Genomic DNA, 25,187 nt, shown 5'->3' on the forward strand with positions numbered 1-25,187 from the left:
TTTGGCAAACCATGAATCGGGTCCTCAGAGTTTCAGATAAAGCAAGTATTTTTTGCAATAATGCCTGCAAAACTGTCATCCAAGCATTGATTACGTCCCGCATAGATTATGCCAACGCACTATGTGGGTCTGCCTGGCTACTTGCTTAGTAAACTACAGGTGATCCAGAATGCTGCGGCCAGATTACTACTTAACCTCCCCAAGAGGGCGAATGTTAGGGTGCATCTGCGTGATCTACACTGGCTGCCGGTGGTAGAGAGGGTGAATGTCAAAGCCCTGGTAATGGCACATTCCGCCTTATATGGCCGTGGCCCGGTCTACCTTAAATTTGGATTTAGTTTCTACTCACCGGCCAAGCAGCTTCATTCTTCTAACAAGCTACTGGCAAATGTTCCCAGGGCCCTCAAACAGAGGGCCGGTGGCAGCTCCCTGTCAGGTCTGGGGGCTGTGGCCTGGAACCAACTTCCAGTCGAGCTTCGAGCTGTCTGTGCTCCGAGTGTATTTAGGAAGAAGCTGAAGACATTTCTTTTTAGATAAGTTCTCTCGAGCTGTTCATTCCACCTGCTAGGCATGCGCCGCAACACTCCCTGGAGTAGCTGTGCGTGATACAAGGGCTAATAATAATAATATGCAATTACACTATACCAAATGAAAAAAAAAATGTTTCCATTAGAGACACGATCCGGAACTCGGGAGATAACACCCTTACATTGCCTGTCATAATTAATATTTGTTGTCACCAGTGGTCGAAGTGGGGGAAAAAAATAAGGGGAACTGTGGGTGGAGAATCAGGGGGCGGGAATAACCGAAGATTGAATCAGTGGGCGGAGTCAGGGGTGTGGCTAGAAATAGCAAACCATACCAATTTTTAGTACATTTAGCATTTCACTGACCAGTTGCAGCTTATAACGTTATTTAACTAAAACAACGGATAAACATGTTTATTTGAGGTTTAATTCAGGAAAAAGCAAACACTCATAGGGAATACAGGTGTATGTAAAGTGTGTGAAATATAAGCAGGAACATGTTACCTTAATGCTTTTACTCTCATTGTTCAGAAATCCTTGATTAATTTTTGTCTCAAACATTGAGGGCATGAATACAGGGTTCCTCCTGTACACATGTGTTAAGCAGGGCTCAGAAGAGAAAGTGACTCTTCAGGGGAATCTAGACTCACGGAAACCCACAAAGGCTCCTTCATATTCATGTCAGCCAGCTAGCTGCTCAATCATAATATAGCAAAAAGAACAACTGGTGGACAGAATGCAGAACAATATCATACATTCACCCCTGTACAGAGATCTGGGCCTAAATCCATTGTTTCTTTGCTCACTATGCCATTCCAGTTTGCAGCCAGCCATATGCAAATCAGTCTTGATCGTGCACCCAATGGGAAAAGTCCAGCCCGAACTGCCAGGCCAGATCCTCCCTGGACTGGAAACAAGTATCCTAGGACCAGTTTCGGGCTTTCAGCCCTCATCAGCCAGGATAGCTTGATTCCAGTGGCATGCAGAGCACAGGACTCATGTCTGAGCATACCTGTCCCACTCGGAGTGACAAATGCAAAAAGAACAATTGATGGACAGAATGCAGAACAATGTCATACATTCACCCCAGTACAGAGATCTAGGCCTAAATCCATTGTTTTTTTGCTCACCATGCCATAGCAGTTTGGACCCAGCCATATGCAAATCAGTCTTGATCCTGCGCCCAATGGGAACAGTCCAGTCCGAATTGCCAGGCCATATGTATTCAAGTGTCCTTTCATTCGGGAAATGAACACAAAGCAGTACCCACTGAACTATGTACATAACATATTGCTCTTTGATATATGCATGGTACATGTTCTTTGCAGCAGGCATATTACCCCTCTGCGCTACCTTAGATGAGTAAAACAGCCACTAGACAAAACATGCTCCCATCTCGCTCCAGCAGGTACACTGATCACCAAAGTTATCTTGGCACTTGTATTGTTGACTGAAACCTGCTGAATATACAAAAAACTTTGCAGTGTTTTTAAAACTCCTGCACTTGTACAAAACCGGTCCCCCCAAACTAAACTGGACCCCTACCCTTCCAGTCGCCCTGGGAAACGCATGCTCCTGCCCTTTCACTGCTCCTGTCCAGTCAGTACTCCTGCTCATGCTCGATCAACTCTCCTGCTTCATCAATTCCCCTGCCCACTCCCTTCTCCTGGCCAGTCACTTCTCCTGGCCCGTCACTGCTCCTGCCCCGTTCACTGCTCCTGCCCCGTTCACTGCTCCTGCCCCGTTCACTCCTCCTGCCCCGTTCACTGCTCCTGTACCGTTCACTGCTCCTGTCCGTTCACAGCTAGTGCCCGGTTACCACTCTTACCATTACTTCTACTGCTTCGTCACTTCTCCTGCCCCGCCACCTCTCCTGCCCCATCGCCTCTCCTGTCCATCACCTCCCCTGCCCATCACTTCTCCTGCCCCATCACCTTTCCTGCCCCATCGCCTCTCCTGTCCATCGCCTCTCCTGCCCATCACCTCTCCTGCCCATCACCTCTCCTGCTTATCACCTCTCCTACCCATCACATCTCCTACCCATCACATCTCCTGCCCATCACATCACCTGCCCGTCATGTCACCTGCCCGTCATGTCACCTGCCCGTTACTTCTTGTGCCAGGTCACCTCTCCTGCCCTGTTGCCTCTCCTTCCACATCACTTCTCCTGCCCTGTCGCCTCTCCTGCCCTGTCGCCTCTCCTGCCCCGTTCACTGCTCCTGCCCCGTTCACTGCTCCTGCCCCGTTCACTGCTCCACCCCCGTTCACTGCTCCTGCCCTGTTCACCACTCCTGCCCTGTTCACCGCTAACTGCCCCGTTCACCACTCCAGTCCTTTCACCGCTCCTGACCTTTCACCGCTCCTGTCCTCTCACCACTCCTGTCCTTTTACCGGTCCCGCCCTTTTACCACTCTAGCTCATGCCCCGTCACCTCTCCTGCCCCGTCACCTCTCATGCCCGTTACCTCCCCTGCCCCGTCATCTCTCCTGCCGCGTCATCTCTCCTGCCCAGTCACCTCTCCTGCCCTGTCACCTCTCCTGCCTCGTCACCTCTCCTGCTCCGTCACCTCTCCTGCCCCGTCACTTCTCCTGCCCCATCACTTCTCCTGCCCATCACCTCTCCTGCCCAGTTACCTCTCCTGCCCAGTCACCTCTCCTGCCCAGTCACCTCTCCTGCCCAGTCACCTCTCCTTTCCTGTGGCCTCTCCTGCCCCGTCACTGCTCCTGGCCCGTCACTTTTCCTGCCTCGTCACATTTCCTACCCTGTCACTTTTCCTGCCCCGTTCACTGCTCCTGCCCGTTCACTGCTCCTGTCCGGTCAGCACTCCTGCCCGATCATCCCTCCAGCCCCATCACTTCTCCTGTCCAATCACTTCTCTTGCCCAGTTCACTGCTCTTATCCGTTCACTGCCCCTATCCGTTCACTGCTCGTACAGTTACCGCTCCTGCTCCTTCACTTCTCCTGCCCCATCACTTCTCCTGCCCCGTCACTTCTCCTGCCCCGTCACATCTCCTTTCCTGTCACCTCTCCTGTCCCGTCACTGATCCTGACCCGTCAACTCTCCTGCCCCATCACTTCTCCTAACCGTTACTTCTCCTGCCGTCACTTCTCCTGCCTGTCACTTCTCCTGCCCGTTACTTCTCCTGCCCGGTCACCTCTCCTGCCCGGTCACCTCTCCTGCCCGGTAACCCCTCCTGCCTGGTAACCTCTCCTGCCCTAGTACCTCTCCTTTCCTGTTGTCTCTTCTATCCAGTCACTACTCCTGCCCAGTTCACTCTGTGTACAACATTGACAAATTACACAAGGTGTCAAGTTCCCCACAGTACTCTGTTTGGGGAAAGCTCCTCTGTAATCACCAACTCCGATCTCACTGACACTTGATATGCTGAAAAAGGCAGAGGGGGGCGCATTGTCATTCGAAAGGGGATAATCTGCCTCAATCGGAATGACAATGGGCCTGCCCTCGGTCCGTGCGAGCTCAGGGAGGGGCTGCTGCAGCCTCTGGAGTTCAACAGAGAAGTGCGAGCAGCCCCTGGAAGATGAAAGAAAAAGTTATCGTTTTAAGTAGGACTATTCTTGCTGTCCCGGGATGCTTTTTTGAAAGTAAGAATTAGGGGAACGGACTGAATTAATTTTTAGAAGTAGGGGCACGCCATGTCCTTCCGTCCCCGCCCACTTCTGCCACTGGTTGTCACCATGAAGTCTCAAATGACTCCATAAGTTAAAGCCACATACTGGCTCCCAAGCAGCCTTTAGATTTGCTGATTAAGCAATTAGAAACATTTACATTTCTTTCAAGCCAAAGGCACCTTGGTGAGAAAACTTTCTCAGCCCCGTATTCTTTGTTGTTCAAATTGTATAAACACAGACCATTCCATAGGAGCCAGGTGTTGATTTAAACAGCATTATCTATTCTCACACTTCTGTCCTACACCATGAGTAAGCACAATACAAGCTTGGTTAGTGTGTGTCAGCAGGATATATGACGGTACCACGCGTACTTTTACAACGCGTACCGTTACAACGCTACTTTTAAAACGCAAGTCGTTACAACGACTTGCGTGTAGGGGCGCTGGATAGTAAATTTTTTAATTTACTATTCCAACTCCAGTCCCCGTGGACTCTAGGGAAGGAGTTGGATAGTAAATTAAACTATTTACTATCCTGGAGCGCCCTTCAGCGCAAGTCGTGGTAACGACTTGCGTGGTAAAAGTAGCGTGGTAACAGCACCGCGTTGTAAAAAATGCGTGCTAACCGCTGTATACCGTGTCAGCAGTTTCAGCCATTTCCGCATTCCAGAATGCACTGACACGTTTCTGTCCATTAACTAGAATAGAAAACTTAAGCAATCTCTCACACTCATTTTATTTTCAAAATCATACAGTGGTATATCACAAAAACTTAAGAAGAGCATAACTCTGGTCCTGACGGATGACATAAAAAATTCCCATACAGGGTACACAACAAACACGCACTGTTCAATCTATGGTACTCCATGGAGAAATGGGCTACCCCTCCACAAAGACACTTTGGCACCTTATTAGGTGCATTAAGTGCTGTATAAATATAACTGCAATGCAATACAACATACTCAAACACCAGAGCACTGGCTTGCCATAATAAGGGCAGCATAGAGCTAGGGAAATCTCTATTGACATTACCTATACCTGCCTACCACAAGTGTACAGGGTTTACTTAGACCCTGATTTAAAGTTGTGTTATAAATTCCAATCCATGCGCAAACAGATAGGAATTCTGAGTTGTGCATTAATGGCCCAGTCTGCAATTTTCTCCTGGCAGATTTGACCAGAAAAAAGGCAGAGGAAATCTATCAGAGTAAAATGCTACGACATAAACGTAAAACAAACAGTTAGTGTGATAAACACAGAGTCCACGTATCAGGCTTCATTCTGAGGTGGTGAACTCAGGTGAAGTTAATTATGTTACCTGTTCAATACCCAACATCAGCATAGCTGTAATTATATCATGACTAATTATCATTCACGTTCTACATACCTTGGTACCTTGCCTTAGTCTCCAAAGCTGCCAGCAGGCAAAGTATAGTTCTAAAGGGAACACCAAGAATGATCTGATAAAGAGTAAAGTAGAGCAACAGGGCTGCAACTCCTCCACCTTTGACACACACATAACACTTTGCAAGCCCACATAAAGGTCGACAACTCATACAATTCAAATTGCCTGTTCCTGCTACTAAGACTACTTTTACTTCAACTTCTATTTCTCAAGCATCCAACTCTTCAAGGGCTATTTTACAGACAGTCTCCAATGCCACCACATTTCCCTGTGTCAAAATGATTGTCCCCCCCCCCCTCTAAAGTTGTTTGTAACAATTTGGCCTCTTTTTTTCTATGACAAGAACAAGTTCATTTCATGATTGTACTGTCCAGCTTCCAGTTCCATCCTGTCTCATGCAGCATGTTCACAAGCCATCATCCTTTTCGTTACTCCTCTCACATCCCTTCCAATGATTAAGAAAGAGGAGGTGTTTTCCTCCTCGCTTACCTCCCTGTATTTGGGTTCCCCATTTGATGTATGTCCAGTCAGGACTCTTTAATCTTTGTCTGCGGTTCTTAAACTTGCTTTTACCCTCCTCCTTAACACCTGTTGTCCTCTGGCACTGTCCCTGGTGGATGGAAGAAAGGGGTTGTTAACCCCTTTTCAAAGAAGTTGAACTTAGACCCCAGGGCAGAAACTACCCCCAGTCTTATCTTTCTTTTGCCATCAGCCACTAAAATTAGTGAGAAGTTCTCGCTCACAGCTTTCTAAACATCTATAAGAGCACTAGCTACTGGATGCTGGCCGGATGAGTTGATGGCCTGGTTTAGAGACTGAGTCTGCCCTTTGTCTGTATTGAATGACATCAGACAAGATTACAATGATGTTATGTTATGTTACGTTAACAGTTTTATAAAGCGCACAGCTGCCCCAGCGAAGGGGCATCCCGGCGCTGGCCATGAAGAGGGCACAGACAACATATACCATACTGACAAGTAGTGAGAAAAAAACCTATAACCGACTATAATGGAGGGAAAAGAAAGGTCTTAATAGCTTTCCTAAAAGCAAGTAGGCAGCCAATGACACAGATATGTGAGGGCAGGAAGTTTCATAGCTTGGGCGCAAGATAGCTGAAAGAACGTCCACCTGCCCGGGCAAGTCTAACTCTAGGCACAGTCGTTAGATGTTGCTTGCTCGGCAGAGCGGAGTGGACGAGAAGGAACGTAGGGGGTAAGCATGTTGGGGATGGAATTTCCACCTACTTCATCCTGCACTTCCAGTTGTATCGTCCTGAGGATGAGGATCTTAAGGAAAACCCTTTTTGTTCCGTGCCACTTGAAAGGTTTTGTTAACACTACCATCATTTCCAGATTGAACCATGCCAATGCCTGCTACTTGGACTTCCTATGTAATCTGTTTACAAATTACAAGGCACTCAAAATATCATAGCATGACTTTTCAGGAATTTCATGAAAATTGGATGTTCCTCAGAGACTCATTGCAAGCTGTACTGGTTGACAGTTTCTAGAAAGATCCATTGTAAGATGCTCTGGATTGCCCACAGAGCCTATTAAGAAATAGGCCCCATGCTGCTTAGGTGTTTGCCTCCAAGTCTAGGTGGTGTCCTCCTGCTATCAGTCTTCCTATTCAGAAAGGCTCAATGAATGGGTGGGCTAAAGGGGGTGTTATTCCTTTTCTTTTCTTGCTTGCACTATTTGGAATGCACTCAGTCTTTCCATGCGCAAAATAGAGAACCATTCTATGTTTAGGAATGCTCCAAAAACTCATCTATTTTATTGATTACTTTAATATATTTTCTCATTTTGGTAGCCAAGATGCCTTAGGGTGCTTGTTGCACTTTTTAAGTAACAACTCAACTCAAATCTTGTATCCATATGTCTTTAATGTATTTAGAGGGTGCCCTTAGTCACTAAACAGAAAAGGGTTGTGCCTCTTGTCCTTTGGTGATGGAACACTGTCATCTGAGGGACAGCTCCGGTGTCTGCCACATGGCCTATGGATATACTGAAAGATTGGTCAGCTATGTGAAGCCTTCACATATCATTTTTGTCTAACCAAACATATACCTCTGCAGTCAAAGCAAACGCATCCATGATCCGTTTTCAGAAAGTATTGTAGGACAGATGTAGAACTCGCTTGAACATATGTGAAGTATGTTTTTCCCCGGGGATGGTGGCTATGCAAAGCAGTTGACCCGCAGCACTCTTGGGTAAGCATTGCATCACTGTGTCCTGCCTCTTCACACTAGTGAAGTCTCACAGCACAAAATGCATGTGAAACCTTATTCTGTTGTAAAACTAAGCTTGGCACAGTCAAAAGCTGCATAGTTCTTATAGTTTATATAATTTGTTACCAATGCAAACCCATTACAGAATGAAAACACTACTTGCTCCAGTATTACTATGACAAACTAGTAACCTCATTGACCGTCTGGTGTCTCTCTTGTGCCCCATTTATTATTGCCCCTTTCCCTACCCAGGCCAGGGTAATTGCTTTAAATTGAGATTTAGGAACAACCATTACAGAGAATGCAATCATTCTCAAAGGATTTCCCCTGCAAGATTAAAAAAAAAGCATAAGTATTATAGTGGATTTGACACTTCCGCTGCTGGGAGCTTCAGAACAAAATGAAAAGCATGGTTGTTGTTATTCTCACATATGCTATTAGAAGGCATTATTTCTGGTTGAGTGACCTCTTTGAAGGACACTCCCTATTAGCCACACATTCTATGTGTTTTGAAGCTTGAAGGAATACTACTATACAAAGGACAATTGATGGACAGAATGCTGAACAATGTCAAACATTCACCCCAGTACAAATTTCTGGGCCTAAAACCATAGTTGTTTTGCTCACCATGCCATTCCAGTTCAGACCCAGCCATACACAAATCAGTTTCAACCCTGATCCCCATTGGAGCAGGCCAGCCCAAACTGCCAGGCATGGTCCACCCTGGCACGGAAGCAAGCATCCTGGGACCGGATTTAGGTTATTACCCCTCATCAGCCAGGCTAGCTTGACTCCGGTGACATGGAGAGCACAGGACCCACGTCTGGGTATACCCATATGACTCGAGGTGACAAATGCAAAAAGAACAATTGATGGACAGAATGCTGAACAATGTCAAACATTCACCCCGGTACAGAAATCTGGCTCTTAATCAACTGTCTTTTCACTAACCAGGCCATTCCAGTTTAAACCCAGCCATATGCTAATGAGTCTCGTCCCTGCTCCTCATGGGAACAGTCCAGCCCGAACTGCGAGGCCAGGTTCTTCCTGCACTGGAAACAAGCGTTCTGGCACTGGCTTCAGGGCATCATCCCTCATCAGCCAGGATATCTTAACTCCAATGGCATGGAGAGCACGGGACCTACGTCGGAGAATACCCATCCCACTTGGGGTGGCAAATGCAAAAATAACTATTTATGGACATAATGCTGAACAATGTAAAACATCCACCCAGTACAGATATCTGTGCCTAAATCCATCGTTTTTTTGATCACCTTGCCATTCCATTTTAAACCCAGCCATATGCAAATCAGTCTCATCCCTGCTCCCCATGGGAACAGTCTAGCCCAAACTGCCAGGCCAGGTCCTCCCTGGACCTGAAACAAGCATTCTAGGACTGGGTTTGGGGTATCACCCCTCATCAGCCCAGCTAGTTTGACTCCAGGCACATGGAGAGCACAAGACCAACGTCTGGGCATGACTGTCCCACTCGGGGTGACAAATGCAAAAAGAACAATTGACAGCTGGATTAAAGCTAGCCTGGCTGATGAGAAGTGTTACCCTGAAACCAGTCTCAGGATGCTGGTTTCTGGTCCAGGGAGAACCTGGCCTGACAGTTTGGGCTGGACTGTTTCCAGAAGGAGCAGGGTCAAGACTGAATTGCATATGACTGGGACCAAACTAGGGTGGCATGGTGAGCAAAATAAAACCATGGATTAAACCCAGATCATTGTAAGTAGGGCGAGTGTTTCATTTGTTTAGCATTCTGCCCATCTTTTGTTCTTTTTGCTTTCTTTGCCATAAGTGGGAAGGGTATGCTTAGACGTTGGTCCAATGCTCACTTTGCCACTGGATTCAAGCTAGCCTGGCTGATGCGGGAAGTTACCCCAAAATCAGTCCCAGGATTCTTTTTTCCGGTCCACAGAGGACCTGGCCTGGCAGTTCGGGCTGGACTGTTCCCATGAGGAGCAGGGTCTTGACTGATTTGCATATAGCTGGGTCTAAACTGGGGTGGCGTGAAGAGCAACAAAACAATGGACTAAACCCAGATCTTTGTGACTGGGGTGAGTGTTTGAAGTTTAGCATTCCGTGCATCATTTGTTCTTTTAACTTTCTAAAAGTGGCATTTTCAGACCAGAAGTTTAAAAATAAACTTCAGTAAAAGATGTGTTTTTAGATTGTGAGTCCAGAGACACCAGACTCCAATTTGCTATCTGCTCCCAATTGGAAGATAAACTTGTAAAGTGTTACAAGACTCAGAAAAGTTAAAACCTGTTCACTCAAAATCTATACTACCCACGCAAAAAATCTAGACCAAACAGTTGACAAATATCACTCTTGGATAGACAATGAGGTCAATAAATTAGTCCCTGAAAAAAAATCAACAAACCATAGATTGACACCTACAGAACCCTGGTATTTGGATAAGCTCAAAATGCAAAAACAACTGTGTGATAATAGAACGACGATGGAGACAGCACTATAATACTAATGACAAAGACCTATACAAAAAATCCATAAAGGAATATATAATCATGATTTTTCAAGAAAATTCATCCTATTTTTTACCCAAAAAAATCGAAACTGAGAAAGATTCAGTAAAATAACTTTTCAAAGTGATGAAATTGTTCTCAAACATCTCTGAGAAAAACTCCAATTCCAGCCAGTCCTTTTGTAACACACTGGCCTCCTTTTTTACTCCCAAGTTGAAGATGTTTATTCAGTCTTTACAGCAAAGCATATATGACTCCTAGTCTATCAGATGATATCTCCGCACCCACGGTCTCGTAAGCGTTAATCTGTTTTTCCCAGGTAAATACAGATCAGGTACTCCAATTTATCAAATCTACAAAATCTGGATGTACGGCATTACAACGCATGCTTTTACATCGCATGCTTTTACAACGCGGGTTTTACAACGCATACCATTACAACGCATAGTGCTTTGGGGCGCTGGATAGTGAATAGTTTAATTTACTATTACAACTCCAGTCCCCGTGGATAGTAGGGAAGGTGTTGGACAGTAAATTAAACCTGTTCCCTATCCTAGAGCGCCCCCAGAGCAATGTGTTGTAATGGTTTGCGTTGTAAAAGTTGCGTCGTAAAGGCACTGCGTGGTAAAAGTTGCGTTGTAAGTGATGTTTCCCACAAAATCTGGGTCCCCTGAGGATACTTGCCATGCAAAAATTATTCAACAAGCTCCTGAAATAGTTTCAGATCATCTAACAAACATCTTCAATGATATGCTTAATACATGGTACTTTACAAAAGTCGGGGGAAGAGCTTTCATCCTCCCTCTAATTTAAAAAAAAAATCTCCCACTTACTGACCTGTGTAACTAATGTCCTATATCTCGGTTGCCACTTCCAGCAAAGATCATAGACAAGGCTATAAATCAACAGTTGCCTGTCTTTATTGATGCAACTTGCCTTTTAGATGGTACGCAATTTGTCTTTAGAACCCAACACAGCACAGAGGCAGCGCACATTTTTGCATCTGAGAACATAAGAGCCCCTTTAACCACATGGCTGCTGCGGGGATTTTTGCGCTGTGCTGCAAATTGCTATTCTGCTGCAGATATGACGAGCTCAGCTCGTCATCAGCACACGACACCCGTGGGTGATGACAAGCTGAGCTCGTCATCAGCAGCGAAAGGGTTAAATAGAGGAGAAAATGCTGCTCTAATATTGTTAGACCTCTCAGCAACATTTGACATGGTCAATCACAGTATTTTGATTGACAGCTTCCGTTCACTGGGAATCAGAGGACCAACCCATGCCTTCTTAACATCCTTGTTGTTTCAACAAAATCAGTGTGTAGGAATGGATGAATATGTATCTAATTTCTTCACCCTGCCGTGTGGTGTCCCACAAGGGAAATTACTTAGTCCTACTCTTTTTAATCTATACTTTACACCACTGACCAAACTCACAAAATCAGTTGGGTTCCCAGTTACTTCTTAAGCTGACGACACCCAAATTGTGGTCTCTGTCTCAGGCAGCTCAGACCACACAGCCATCAAATTCCATAACTACAAGAAAAATATTGGGAACTGGATAAACAAAAACTGTTTGAAACTTCATTCAGGAGAAGACGGAAGTTCTTCTCTTTGGAAATAACACATCTTTTTGGCTCCCCAGCTGGAGGCCCCAAGAAATGGCTGCTTAACCAAACCCAGTTGAAAAAGTAAGGAACATTGGCATCATCTTCGACAATAGGCTGCCGTTCAACAGCCAGGGTAATCAAATTGCATCTTCTGTCTTTCACATCCTAAAAATAATCAAGAAAATTCTCCCCTTCAAACCAATTAATCTTCAAAAAATAGTCGGTACACCATATCAATATGCAACAAAGCTGTCTGACAAAACTACAAACACTACAAAATACTGCAGCTTGTCTCCTGTTTGGACTACCCAAACATCGATCAGCAACTTCTGCACTTAGGGAGCTACACTGGCAAGCCATTAAGAAAAGAAAAGGCGCTGTGCATTACCTTTAAAGCACTACACAACATTGGACCTATCTAATTCAAAAATTATCTTGGTACATCCCCACAAGACCATGATGCTCTATAGCTGCAAAAACTGTAGTAATCCTCAAATAAATTTAGAAAACCTCTTTTGGGGGGAGGGGGGGGGGGTAAAGGTTGTGAGGTTTGGATAGCTAAGCTGTAAAACTCTCTTCCTCTTAAATTGAAGGAATTACCAATATTTTACACTTTATGAAAGCTCTTAAAACATGGCTTTTTAGTCAACAATCCATCTCTGCTCTGTTCCGTTATTTTCTCTTCAGCATTTGATCCTAGCCCTAAACTGTCCTTCTCAAGGCAGCGCTAAGACACCCTCGGGTACACGGGCGCTTTATAAAAATAAATATGTGTGTGCATGGGGTGCCCATCAATAATGACATGATACTTGAAAATACCCTGTATTGGGTGTCTAAATCAGGTCCGGTAAGTACAGCTGAATCCTACCAAGAGCCAAGCTGTGCCTAATTTGTGCTGATGGTTTCTGGTGCTCAGCACCGGCACTTAATCAACACCAGTGCTTTACATGAGCACCAGTTAAGGGCACATACATTTATTGTAGGCACGGGTAGATTAAGTGATTTGCATAGAATCACAGGATGTTGAGCCCAGGCATAGATTCACCAGCTCCAAAGTCTGTAGCTTTGGCCATTACGCCACATCCTCTCCCCACTTGCGTGGTTAGTAATTGGTTCTGTTTTAGGCGGAGCTAACAGGGGAAATGGGCTGGTGCAAGGTGCCTCCTGACGAGAGCCCTGGCACGCATTGTTTTACAAATTAACCACTGTCTGCAACTAAGTGCTGCGTGAATACGTTTACACCGTCACAGCGAAAGACTACGTGAACAACTGCGTGAGACTGCCTAAAAGGGGAGGAAAGTACGTTAGCCACCAAGGTCCTACGTCTGATACCTGTACACAACACGCGCTGCGATGACGGAGTGCGGTTAAATAGAGGGGTAGATAGCCGCTCATGGCCACTCCGGCACAGTGCCCATGGCGTAAGGAGCATATGTGCTGCTTGCTGATCCAGGACCGTGTAGGGCAGCGCCACACTGCCTTCCGACATGGAAATGCTCGTCTATCGTAAAGGTTCCATTGAGTATGGGTCGCAGTAGTATTTGTCGACCTTGTTAGAGCTCGAGGTTATGTTAGACCGTCGCCTCTCGAGACTTTAGCCAGATATCTACCCTCTCTGTAGCCAGGGTTCCCTATGCTATGTTACATCCCTACCACCCCCACCGGGCCAGTGTCAACTTTTCTCATGACATGTAGGTGTAATCCCTCCGCCGGTCCTCTTGGTGCCAACCCCAAAACCAGCCCTTCTGTGCCAGTGTCACCCCGTCGCCGTCGAACACCTGTCGCTCCGTGCCAGTGTAGCCCTGAAGTGTCGCCCCGTGCCAGTGTAGCCCCTCCCGGTTCTCCGGCGCGCCGTAAGGCCAGTCTACCCTGATCCCCTCAGGACTCCGGCGCGTGCCCGGCCTCTGGCCCGGACGGCTCCGCTGTCCTCAGATGACAGCGAAGATGGCGCCTGTCCGTGTTTACATGTGTGCCGCGCAGGGTCCCGCGCCGCAGACTAGGCAGGGAGGGCAGTCCCAGCCCAGGGTCCCACGGCCCCGGCACTAGGCAGGGCGGCACTGCGGAGGGAGCGCGGGAGACTCCCCCGGGCAGCCCCAGCAGTGCTGCAGCGGCCGTGCAGACACCGCCTCCTTCCTGCGCTACCTGCCGAGCCCTCCTCCTCCTCCTTCCTCCAGAGCGCAGCCGGCAGCGGCGGCCGTGCGCTGGGAAGGCTGCGGGGCCGGGACACCGCTCTCTCCCGCGGGAGCCGCCATGGAGCCCGTCGCACCCGCCCTGGGGCTGCTGCCCCTCAGCGAGGCCGAGCAGAAGTGCTACTCGGAGCTGTTCGTGCGCTGCCAGGCGGAGGGGGCGGGCAGAGGGACCGCCGCCGGGGGCAGCAAGGTGGGCGAGCTCTTCAGGGCAACGCAGCTGCCCGCGGACACTCTGCACCAGGTGAGAGCGTGCGGCTGGCCGGGCACGATGCGCCCACATGCAGCTTCCTGCAACGCTGCCCTCCTGCACTAGCTCCCAAAACACAACCTGCCTCGGACCACATCACTTGCAATTACTTTGAATGAAGTTGCCCTTAAAAAATTCCTTTACATTCTCGGTTCACCCTCTTTGCTTGCCATATTTCCAAAACGTTTAAGTTTCTTTGGGGTGGATATAATCCGGTGTGCGATTCTTTGTAAATTTAACACGTCTTACTCTCGTGTCAGTCTACAGGTATTCACATTCTTTCAAAGCCTTGTTTACTTCAAATATCTTTTCAGATAAATCCACAAGTAGTCACGTTTTTTTCATGCATATCATGCCTCGCTGCTGCACATATACTTTTCGGATGTTGAACAACATACTTTTTTTTCTCTCTTCAGATATATCCTTGGTTCATTGTTTGGATGCATATGTTTCGTCCATGCTTTGAATATGACAGAATGCCACACGTGGAGCTTTGAAAACCAAGTGTGCAGCCACGTGTTTTACTTATTTAACATTTCTTGGGTTCTTCTGGTCTGCCAGGTTTTCAAATTCCACTTTGGATGCAACTTTTGCACTTCCTGGGCTGGCAGAATTAGCCCGTGCTGCATTTCCCCCCTAATACAATGTTTCTGGTTCTGCTCATGAGTGTTGTATTGACCGATGAGCCCAGCTATGCCACGCATCATTCTTCTTGAGAGATTTTTATTCTAATTTTTTTTCTAATTAGGCTAGTACACGCCTGGTACAGTGTAATTGAAACCTGAAGAGCAGTGGAAGATTGGCATTTACACTTGTTTTTGCACTAGCACCTACCATCAACGGAGCGCAAATTATGGTTTCATGCTTTTACCACTAACATTACGTTGGTAAGAGCATGCACAAAAAGTAAAAAAGAATACTAAGAGCCAAAAAATTGTATACAAAGTTTTTAAGCACATTATGACACATGTTTTGTTAGGTGGTTTTGTATAGCGCTGCCTTTGCCAATTCCTTGGTTCTTTTGACGTTGTTGGTTGTCGCAGAATGTAGACTACTATTACATGCAAGTTGCTTGTTTTCACAATGGGTAGAGGTGTTTAGGTGAAGAGTCTTGAAACCTTCTGCCTGAACTGTATGGACAATGCCTTCTATAGGTTTTGTTTTTTCCCGAAACTGATGCTGCACGTGGTGTTTATTAAAAAACCATCTCAATTGATAAGTGTTGCCCACGTGCTGTTGCTTTTCCCTGCAGGTTTTTTTTTGGGGGGCGGGGGCTGTCACATCTCGTAACTGTCCCCCAGGCCCATATCCGCATTCCCAGTTGATGGTCTTTCCCGCATAGAGTACCAAAGGTAATTGATTGGGTGGAATCATGCGATTTTTTCAGCTAATCTGCATGCACGCAAGTCAGTCGATATTGGGCAGTATTTTGTCTTCTTGGTTCTGTGCCTCCTTGTCCCATTGACTCACTGTGTTCCTTTCCTTGAGCGTCTGTACGCCCTGTCCTTGTCTTTCCAAATGTGGGTGCTTCCTTGTCCTCCTGCTCTCCTGTTACCCGAGAGTCAATAGGGAAGTGACAGGGTCATTCTTTCTGTTCCATAATTTCCCTGTACTGTGTCCCCCAGTTTTGGCATCAATTACATCTCCTCTCACCCAGCCCACTTTAAACTTGTGTCAGCACACCTCATGTGTGAGCAGACTCTTGGTCTGACCTTAAAAATTCATTAAGTCCTGAGTAGAGCTGGAGCCAGACCAGGGAGTGTGACAAACGCGCACTCTCTTCCTTCCTCTCTCATAGAGAGATGGTTTATTGATTTGTAAGGTTAAAGGGGCCTTCTAGTTGCATTGACTAGCTGTGTACCTATTACCATGATAAATAGATAGCCTGGCACAATGGTGGAGGAACGTCGCCCCATTGGGTCAGAGCCAGCAACTGAAAAATAAAACAATATTTGATTATTGTTTTATTTTTCAGCTGCTGGCTGAGCCGGGGTGGGGCCGGGCCATGGGAGGGGGGAGGAAGTGTGGTAGGTGCATTTTTAAGTGTGCATGTCAGTTTGGCCCGGCCGTCTTAGACCGGCCAAACTGACAATGCCACTTAGGTTTTCCAACCCAGCTGTATTGCACAGCCGGTTTGGAGAAACAGCACAAACTCACTTTGCCTGAGCGAACGCTAATCCAGCCTGCTCAGGCCAATCCCCACACTGCTCTCATGCTTGAGAGCAGTGCAGGGATTGGATGGGGAGTCGCTGATGCTGTCCCAGGGACTGCTGGGACCAGGAACGGGAAGCAGAGGAGCGCGTGGCGGCCGGTAGCACTAGACAAGTCTTGCATTTTTTTATTATTAAACCCCCGCCCTTCCCTGCACCCCCTCCACCCGCCCACCACTCTTTATCTGTGTCGGCCGCCAGTGGTGATGGGAGCCTGAAAGTAAAAGTGAGGCTTGGAGATTTGATGTGTGATAGTGGCATTAGTGTGTACTCTCCAAGGGAATAATAATGTGGGCGATAAGGGACATCAGTGTATCCCAGAATCAGTGGCATAACGCAAAATGGTAGGGCTCCCTGCAGAATGTGAAGAGAGCCCCCTGGGTCTCCCATATCTCTCTTATATATGTTCATCGGTCTTGGGCTGAATGTGCCTCTCCTGAAGAGCTAGGAGTCCCCCTGTTTTGCAGCCTTGCCCCGAATCTCTTATTTATTTTGGTAATATTGAGTGGAGAATGGCGAATAGGAAAGGAGATAGATTCTGTTTCACCAGTCCAGCCTAGACTTCAATGACTCCTCTGTGTTAGTCATTTTCACCCACAACGGAAAAGCTCTACAGTAGGTTTTTAGGTGCCGAGAAATCCTGTGTGATCCACAGAACAATAGTCAGAGAATCTAAACTGCAATATTTCTCCTAAAAGTATAGCTATTTATTATTTAGGGAAACTAGCATTCTGTAAGAATATATGCGGAAAAGCAGTTCAGTTTACTGTAGACTTACAGGTTCATAAAATGTATGGGACCCTAAGGTGTCTCGGTGTTGACGCTGTTGTTTTACTCCACGCCACACTGCTTCCACTTCCCCAAGGGGAGATATATTAATTTAGGAGAAGCAGTTAATTATTTAACAAAGCAGCCACACAGTAAAAAACTACAAAGGGTAGTAAAACAGGGTTCATGTAATTCATACATAAATGTATCCGGAAAATTACCAGAGTGAGGCTGCAGTAAGCAGGAGTCTATAAAAGCATTGAATGAAAAGGGAACATGGAAAATAACATCAAGATGATACTTGAATGCCCCTTACAACGTTGTGTTTTCCTTACTTTTACTACTTTCCCCAGGAAACAGCCATGTTCCAACCCGACCCCTAAGTAGTATTGCCCTACATTTGCCATTGGTGGTAGGTTCAATGTGTGGGCTCAAATATCTGCTAATCTCAGGTTTTTTTAACCATGATCTGTGATTTATGTCAGTTGATGCTTTTGTTTGGTATGCCAAAGTCGAAGTTTGATGCACAGAAAATGTAACTCATGAATGATCCAGTGTTCATTTAACTATGAAAACCTTACTGGTAAGTGTAGTGCCGAAGGAAGGTCTTTTGTAAGATTCTGAGATAATTTTGAGTTCACATGGTTACTGTATTGCTCAGTTCCTTGTGTGACTCGCTGGTGGAGCTACCAAGCCCATAGATGTCATTTGGGAGTAGTCGGGGGTCGCAACCCAGAGATGAACCCCTTGGCAGCTGGGGTAATTCCCCCACGTTGCAAGGGGGGGGGGGCAGGGAGTCCACGGCCCAGCTGTGCTCATGACGAGCTCAGTTCGTCATGACTCACAGTGAACCTGTGCTCATGACAAGCTGAGCTAGTCACAGACTCGCCCACTCATTAATTCTCCCGGTATACACCTGTTACAACGCAACTTTTACAACTACCTACTATTACAACGCAACTTTTACAACGCATACCATTACAACGCATTGCGCTGGGGGGCGCTCTAGGATAGGGAATAAGTTTAATTTACTATCCAACACCTTCCCTAGTGTCCACGGGGACTGGAGTTGGAATAGTAAATTATACTTACCACTATCCAGCACCTCTAAGCGCTATGCGTTGTAATGGTATGCGTTGTAATGGTCGCGTTGTAATGGTAGGTAGTTGTAATGGTATGCGTTGTAACGGTAGGTAGTTGTAATGGTATGCGTTGTAACGTCATACATCCATTCTCCCGCACAGGCAGAGAATTAGCCACACTTGGGCGGGCCACGGCCGTTATGACGAGTTCAGCTAGTCATAAGCACAGCTCCACTGTGACTCATGACGAGCTGAGCTCGTCATGAGCATGGGAGGGGTTGAGCAGGTACTTAAGGACAACATTGAGACCAGAGCACTGCTTTCTCAGTTATGGAGTGTTGGTGAGTGTCTGCAGGTTTTTTAAGTGGTATGTATTGGTTTGACGGAGCTGTGGGTGGCATATGAGGGTTATGTCACACGCTGCTTGAGACTGTGTGGTGTTGAGTATGTTAAGTAAATCAAATCAAATCAAATTGACTTTATTTCGGATATATTGCAATCCATAAAAGTACAATACATTATACATTTCATTTAAAAACATCACAGAATTACAAAGTCAGTATAAAATAAGTACATAAGACATATGAATTTCTTAACAGAGTGAGTAGACAAGATCGATACAAAGAAAGTGCAAGTGCAAGTCGAGCCCATATACAAAAATGCAAAAAGTACTTCAGGCAGAAAATCACAGTTATTCATCTAGGCATTTTCTTATTCTCACAGATAATTTTAAATATTCTAACACCTGGAGAACACAATCAGAATGCAGTAGCTGTAAATATACAAGGGCGGGTCTAATTTGTTTAAAATTTAATTTCCTTAAAAGAGTAACAAGATACCGCCTACGGGGGTACTCATAAAATGTACATAAAAATATAAAATGCAGCATGTCCTGTGGAGACTTCCCGTCGCAGCCACAGGGTGCTGCAGATTTTTTAAAAATGTCCAACTTTGGTCTGATTAAAATGTGATGAAAGATGTTGAATCTAAATCGAGTCAGCAAAAACTTGTCATGGGAAGTAAAGGAGCCTGTTAGGTACAATTCCATAGTGTCACATGTTCTTAACATGATATACTTTCTAACATTTGGTTTCAAGAGCTCAACTTCATCTCTTAGGGCACTACGGTTCATAAAAAAGGCCCTCTTAATTGCTGCAACATCACCCTTGACTATATCCCCCGGATTTTCAAACATGTTTAGGCGCCCAAGCTTCAAAAATTGGGACTTCAAATATTTGAGCCAGGGTACACACATGGCATAATCCAATGAAACAAGATCTTCCAATATCTGGTGGGTTAAGGGAATATCCTGGCTTAGCCATAATTTTGTCCAGCATAACAGTGGTTTCAAGCCAACAATATCTGAAACATACTGACAGCCAAGCTCTTCATGTGCAGCTAAATTCGGTGTACTACCTGGGACACACAACAAGCGCTTTAAGAAGTTATTTTCGGCTATTTGTATTTGTTCACCATTTGTGTAGCCCCATATCTCGCTGCCGTAAACTGCGGTGGATATGGATTTAGCACTATATAGTTGCATCATGGCCACCATCGACTTTTTCCCCAATTTACTGGCAAAATTAAAAATCGAGGCATTCACTCTGGTCATTTCACCCTTCTTTCTGGCCAGATGCGGAGCCCAACTGAGCTTAGTGTCAAATAAAACACCCAAATATGAGAATGTATTAGTAACAGGGATCACAACATCATTTAATTTAAAAACGAACTTCTTTTTTGGTTGACGGCCAACATGCATAATGTAGGATTTCGAATTATTGACCATAAGGTCCCTGTCAAACATAAAATTGTTAAAAGCATTCAGCAGTGCTTGGAGACCCTTCTCTGTTCGTGATATTAAAACTGCGTCATCCGCGTATAAAAGTAAGGGAATGCCCCTCGCTCCAGCTCTAGGACAATCTGATTTTATCTCTTGCAATTCAGACTCTAGGTCATTTATATAAAAGTTAAAAAGAAATGGGGCCAAGATACACCCCTGCCGTACTCCTTTATTAATACTAAACTTGCCTGTGGTTTCCCCATTCGCTGAGAACCTCACATTGGCTCTTGTGTCATTATGTAGGTCCGCAAGGAAATCCACAATCCCCCTGTCAACGCCTTTGTCCCTCATGGTCTGCCACAGCCTCCCCCTGTTGACACAGTCGAAGGCTGACGACAGATCCATGAAGGCTAGGTGAATTGCTCCTTTTTGTACAACAGTGTATTTATTCAAAATAAGAAACAAATTAAGGCACTGGGTTATGGTAGAGCGGCCTTCACAGAAACCATATTGGCAAGTCGACATAATATTATTATCAGTCGCCCAGCTTACTAAACGTTGAAGTAAAACTCTCCCCATAATTTTAACCATTGAGTCGATCAGGGATATTGGTCGATAACAAAGAGGACTTCCCCTGTCACCTTTCTTAAAAACCGGGACTATGGTTGATAATCCCCACGTTCCCGGACAACCTACTCTGGCCGCAGCATTAAATACAGTAGCCAGAATTGGAACCCAGAAAACTGGATCATATTTGTAAAGGTCCGGCGGAATTCCATCAGGACCAGGCGCTTATTTGCTGTAAGGCCCATGATGGCAACCCGAACCTCGCTTATTTCAAATGTTATATTACTGCTCCCCACAAGGGGCGCAGCAGCACTAGTTCCAACACCCTCTAAAAAGTACAGGCTTTTAAAGTGGCTTTCCCATTCTTCTTTTGTTATGCAGCAAGCAAGTCCATCACACGGGTCATCGGTCAAAAAAGGTTTTTTAACCAGTGCCCAGAACTTGGTGCTGCTCTTCAGGGTGGAGGGATCAAGTAATTCCTGCCAAGCCTCCTTCCTAAGGAACTCCTTACGGGCGACAGTAATAGCCTTATATTCTTTCCTACAAGCTTTTACCTCCTCCTGGTTCCTCGGTGAGGCTGACAAAGCGATCCTTAAATTGCGAGCAGCTTTGGTACAGTCATGGCTGAACCATTTCGGGCCTATTTTAGCCTGATTTTTGTTAGGGACAGTAAGAAGCGCTGACACCTTCTCCGACACATTTTGATAGGATTCTAGCACTAGCCTGGGGTCGCCCCCCTCAATCATGCAAACTTTGATGTCCTCTGTACAACTTTCAACAATATTTTTGTAGAGGATATCTGCAGATTCCAATGACCATTTTAACCTCCTCCTCCCGTCAGTTGTTCCCAAACTGCCTTGACTAATGGTCTTATTTCCCTTCTTTGCCCAGGGGCATTTCAAGCAGATTGTTAAGGGATTATGGTCACTGAATTCGCTCGAGACAATGCAGAAAGAGTCTAAAAAAATTTGCATCGTCCGAGAGGCCAGTATATGGTCTATAAAGGTACCCCTTCCATGTCCCTTAAAGGTTGGGATATCAAAACAATACAAAGGGTCGTTAAAAGACATCGCCAATGAAAGGTCAAGATCATCCATTAGATTGTTGCACAATTCCCCCTCCTTAGTATGTTCCATATGGAGATAACATGCACGTTCACAAGACATTTCTGGTAAGCATTTATGTAAAGGATCTATACAAGGATGCAAATTAAAATCCCCCATAATCAACAAATTATGACCTAGGTCCTTCATATTATTGGAAACAAAAGAATGTAGAATAAAAATGTCATTCCTGGCCTCACTGTCATAAATAGCATTGTAGAAATTCACCAAACCCACACTGACATTTCCTCCAGATAAGACCAAGCCCAATACACCTGTGTGCTTGGCTTCAACTCTACGTACTCCGCAAGGTATTAATATAGAAATAAAAGTTACGAGGCCCCCCTTCGGCCTACCCCTTAAAGATGGCAAAGCGGGTACATAAAAAGCCTTGTAGCCTTCCAAGAAAAGGTTACAGCCCACCTCCCAGGTTTCTTGTAAACAGATGATCGAAAACTGTTTGATATAGGTCACCCAATTTTCATCACACATTTTCGCCGCAAGACCTGCAATATTCCAAGAAACAACCTGGCATCCTGGGTTAGTAACCTCCGGGATATCTGAATTTATATTTGTAAGTTCACCTGTAGCCACAGTATCCTGAGCCGCAGGTGCCATCCGTCAGTCGCACGTCTCAAGGCCAGATAATGCTTCATACCGGTTCTGTGTAATTAGATCCGTGCCATAACGATAAGGACCAACACTATTACTCCTGTTATAAACATCAATGGGTCCGTCTGACCTACAAGGATTCATGATGTTATAGAAGAATTGAGAATCTTGAACAGGGGTATATGGTTCAAACGCCCGCCTGGTTAAGCTCTGTTGTGGTGTAGGTTTACAGAGATGCGCATAAAAGTAGCCTAGCGGGCGTACACAGATACTATTTTCATTATAGACCAGTGAAGAAGCTCTCAAGAGAACAGTTGCCACATGCTGAGGGTGTTTGAAATTGATGACTATACAGTCTCCAGAGCTAGATTTTTTAGAAGGTCCCACCCAATTTACGCGTCTAACTACCATTATCTGGTCAGAATATGCTATGGGAAAACCACAATTTTTGTTAAGCCACGCTACAGTCTTATTTTTCAGTGAACTGTGGGATTCATCATAAGGAGATGCAGGATGTGTGCCGCAAGGAGGGACATTAGTTAACACTGCCACATATGGAGCACAGTCAGGTGGTAAGTTTAGATAGCGATTGTGCCTTGGGTGACTGAGGGTTCTACTGTTTTGAGATGTTATAGATGGTTGTGACTGCGGGGCTGATACCACTGGGGCATCCAATATATTAGGTCTATCAGGCTCTGCTGGTGCCACTATAACAGTATTCCCCCTATCTTTATTCCGTGTGTCATTGGCTTCATCAGATTCTTTCCCTTTTCCCCAACAGTGAACTGTACCACCAAATGTTGCAGTCTTCTGTGATGATAACAGACCACCCAGCCTTGTAACTTCCTTTGCTAAGTTATCAATCTTATTAGTTAAAGGTTTGATAAGCTCTTCAATTTTTGATGTTAATGAAACTTCAAAATTTTTTATTAAAGAGGCAAGCAAGTCAGAATTTAGATGACCCCCATTACCATTAATGCCTGTAAAGACAAAAGGGGTTATAGCAGCAGGGCCACTAGTCGTCTTACCATCCTTTTTTTTAGCCTTGGAGTTATTAGGTTTACCATTATCTTTTTGAGATACTGTTCTACAGGTTCTCATGGGCCTAATTTCAGGTTGGGTTGCAGGTTGGGTCTCATTCAATACATCGGTATCATCAATTAGCTGCACTAGTGGGTCAGAATAGACCTCAACACTCACTGTAATGGGCACTGGGGGGTCAATAGAAATGATATCGTTGGTATTAGCAACAAAGTCTATGGGCGGAGTAATATCAGGGGGTGTTTCTAGTAAGTCCCCTGTCACAGTGGCCTTCCCCAACGATGCACGTCTATTATTGTTAATCTGGTTTACTTTCCTAACCAAGAAATTATCCATTGACGCTGGGCCTACCATAACCTTATCAGTTTTGGGTTTAGACATCATAAGCAATGAGGCTATCAACTTACAAACAAATACGCACTAGTGTACTCACGCACAGTCAAGTATTCAAACAACAATACTAACAATTTATGAAAATTAAGTCTTACGTGCACACAGCACGATGACAGTCCGATAGAGGCGCTACAGGGTCCCTGGCCCAGTCCAGTCTCCTCAGGCCTCTGAGGGCCACAGAGGGCCCGCCCTTTGCCCGGGCTTAGCCCGGCGCTGCCCGCGCACTCCCGCGTCGCGGGGGGCGGTGCTGCACTATATGCGCCGCCTGGCGCCAACTCTCGGGACGCGGCTTCCGGGCGCTAGGAGCGCTGGGGGTTGTAGTCCTTACCCCCGAGTCCCGGTGTATGCTGCAGCGCTCGGTGTCAGAGAGCGCCGCGGCTGGAGGCTGAAGGTCCGGCTGTTCGTGGTCCTTCCAAACGGGACCCCTGTTGCGTGCTGTAAGTCCTCCGCTCTACCGGGAGCGGTGCTGCACTATATGCGCCGCCTGGCGCCAACTCTCGGGACGCGGCTTCCGGGCGCTAGGAGCGCTGGGGGTTGTAGTCCTTACCCCCGAGTCCCGGTGTATGCTGCAGCGCTCGGTGTCAGAGAGCGCCGCGGCTGGAGGCTGAAGGTCCGGCTGTTCGTGGTCCTTCCAAACGGGACCCCTGTTGCGTGCTGTAAGTCCCCCGCTCTACCGGGAGCGGTGCTGCACTATATGCGCCGCCTGGCGCCAACTCTCGGGACGCGGCTTCCGGGCGCTAGGAGCGCTGGGGGTTGTAGTCCTTACCCCAGAGTCCCGGTGTATGCTGCAGCGCTCGGTGTCAGAGAGCGCCGCGGCTGGAGGCTGAAGGTCCGGCTGTTCGTGGTCCTTCCAAACGGGACCCCTGTTGCGTGCTGTAAGTCCCCCGCTCTACCGGGAGCGGTGCTGCACTATATGCGCCGCCTGGCGCCAACTCTCGGGACGCGGCTTCCGGGCGCTAGGAGCGCTGGGGGTTGTAGTCCTTACCCCCGAGTCCCGGTGTATGCTGCAGCGCTCGGTGTCAGAGAGCGCCGCGGCTGGAGGCTGAAGGTCCGGCTGTTCGTGGTCCTTCCAAACGGGACCCCTGTTGCGTGCTGTGAAGTATTAAAGGGCCATGTTTTGGTGGTGTGTAAAGTGATTGTGGCGCCCTAAGATGCCTGACAGTGCTGCGAGGAGAGAAAATGTAAAAGAAGTCACAGGAGGAAATAAATGGGGTACTTTATTTGCTGAGAAGTCCGAAGGTCCCCCTACTGGGAGGGGAACAAACCGATGCACAGCATGTAGACCGTGGCCTTATTCAAT

At 46.4% G+C, this 25,187-nt stretch overlaps 1 protein-coding gene across 6 annotated transcripts in view; it reads left to right on the forward strand.

Moving 5' to 3' along the window:
• The first annotated feature begins 13,788 nt into the window (after positions 1-13,788).
• REPS2 (RALBP1 associated Eps domain containing 2) overlaps positions 13,789-25,187 on the forward strand; it is a 1,031,179-nt gene continuing 1,019,780 nt past the window's right edge. For 5 of the 6 annotated variants that reach the window (XM_086934263.1, XM_086934264.1, XM_086934266.1 and 2 more), the window contains exon 1: positions 14,007-14,325. In XM_086934263.1, coding sequence (XP_086790389.1) covers positions 14,146-14,325 — 180 coding nt within the window. In that variant the 5' untranslated portion in view covers positions 14,007-14,145. Of the gene's footprint in view, positions 14,326-25,187 lie in introns of all 6 variants that reach the window. The other variant, XM_086934261.1, reaches the window with a different exon arrangement.

This window comes from Lissotriton vulgaris, chromosome 8, assembly GCF_964263255.1.
Source record: "Lissotriton vulgaris chromosome 8, aLisVul1.2, whole genome shotgun sequence".
Taxonomy (NCBI): domain Eukaryota; kingdom Metazoa; phylum Chordata; class Amphibia; order Caudata; family Salamandridae; genus Lissotriton; species Lissotriton vulgaris.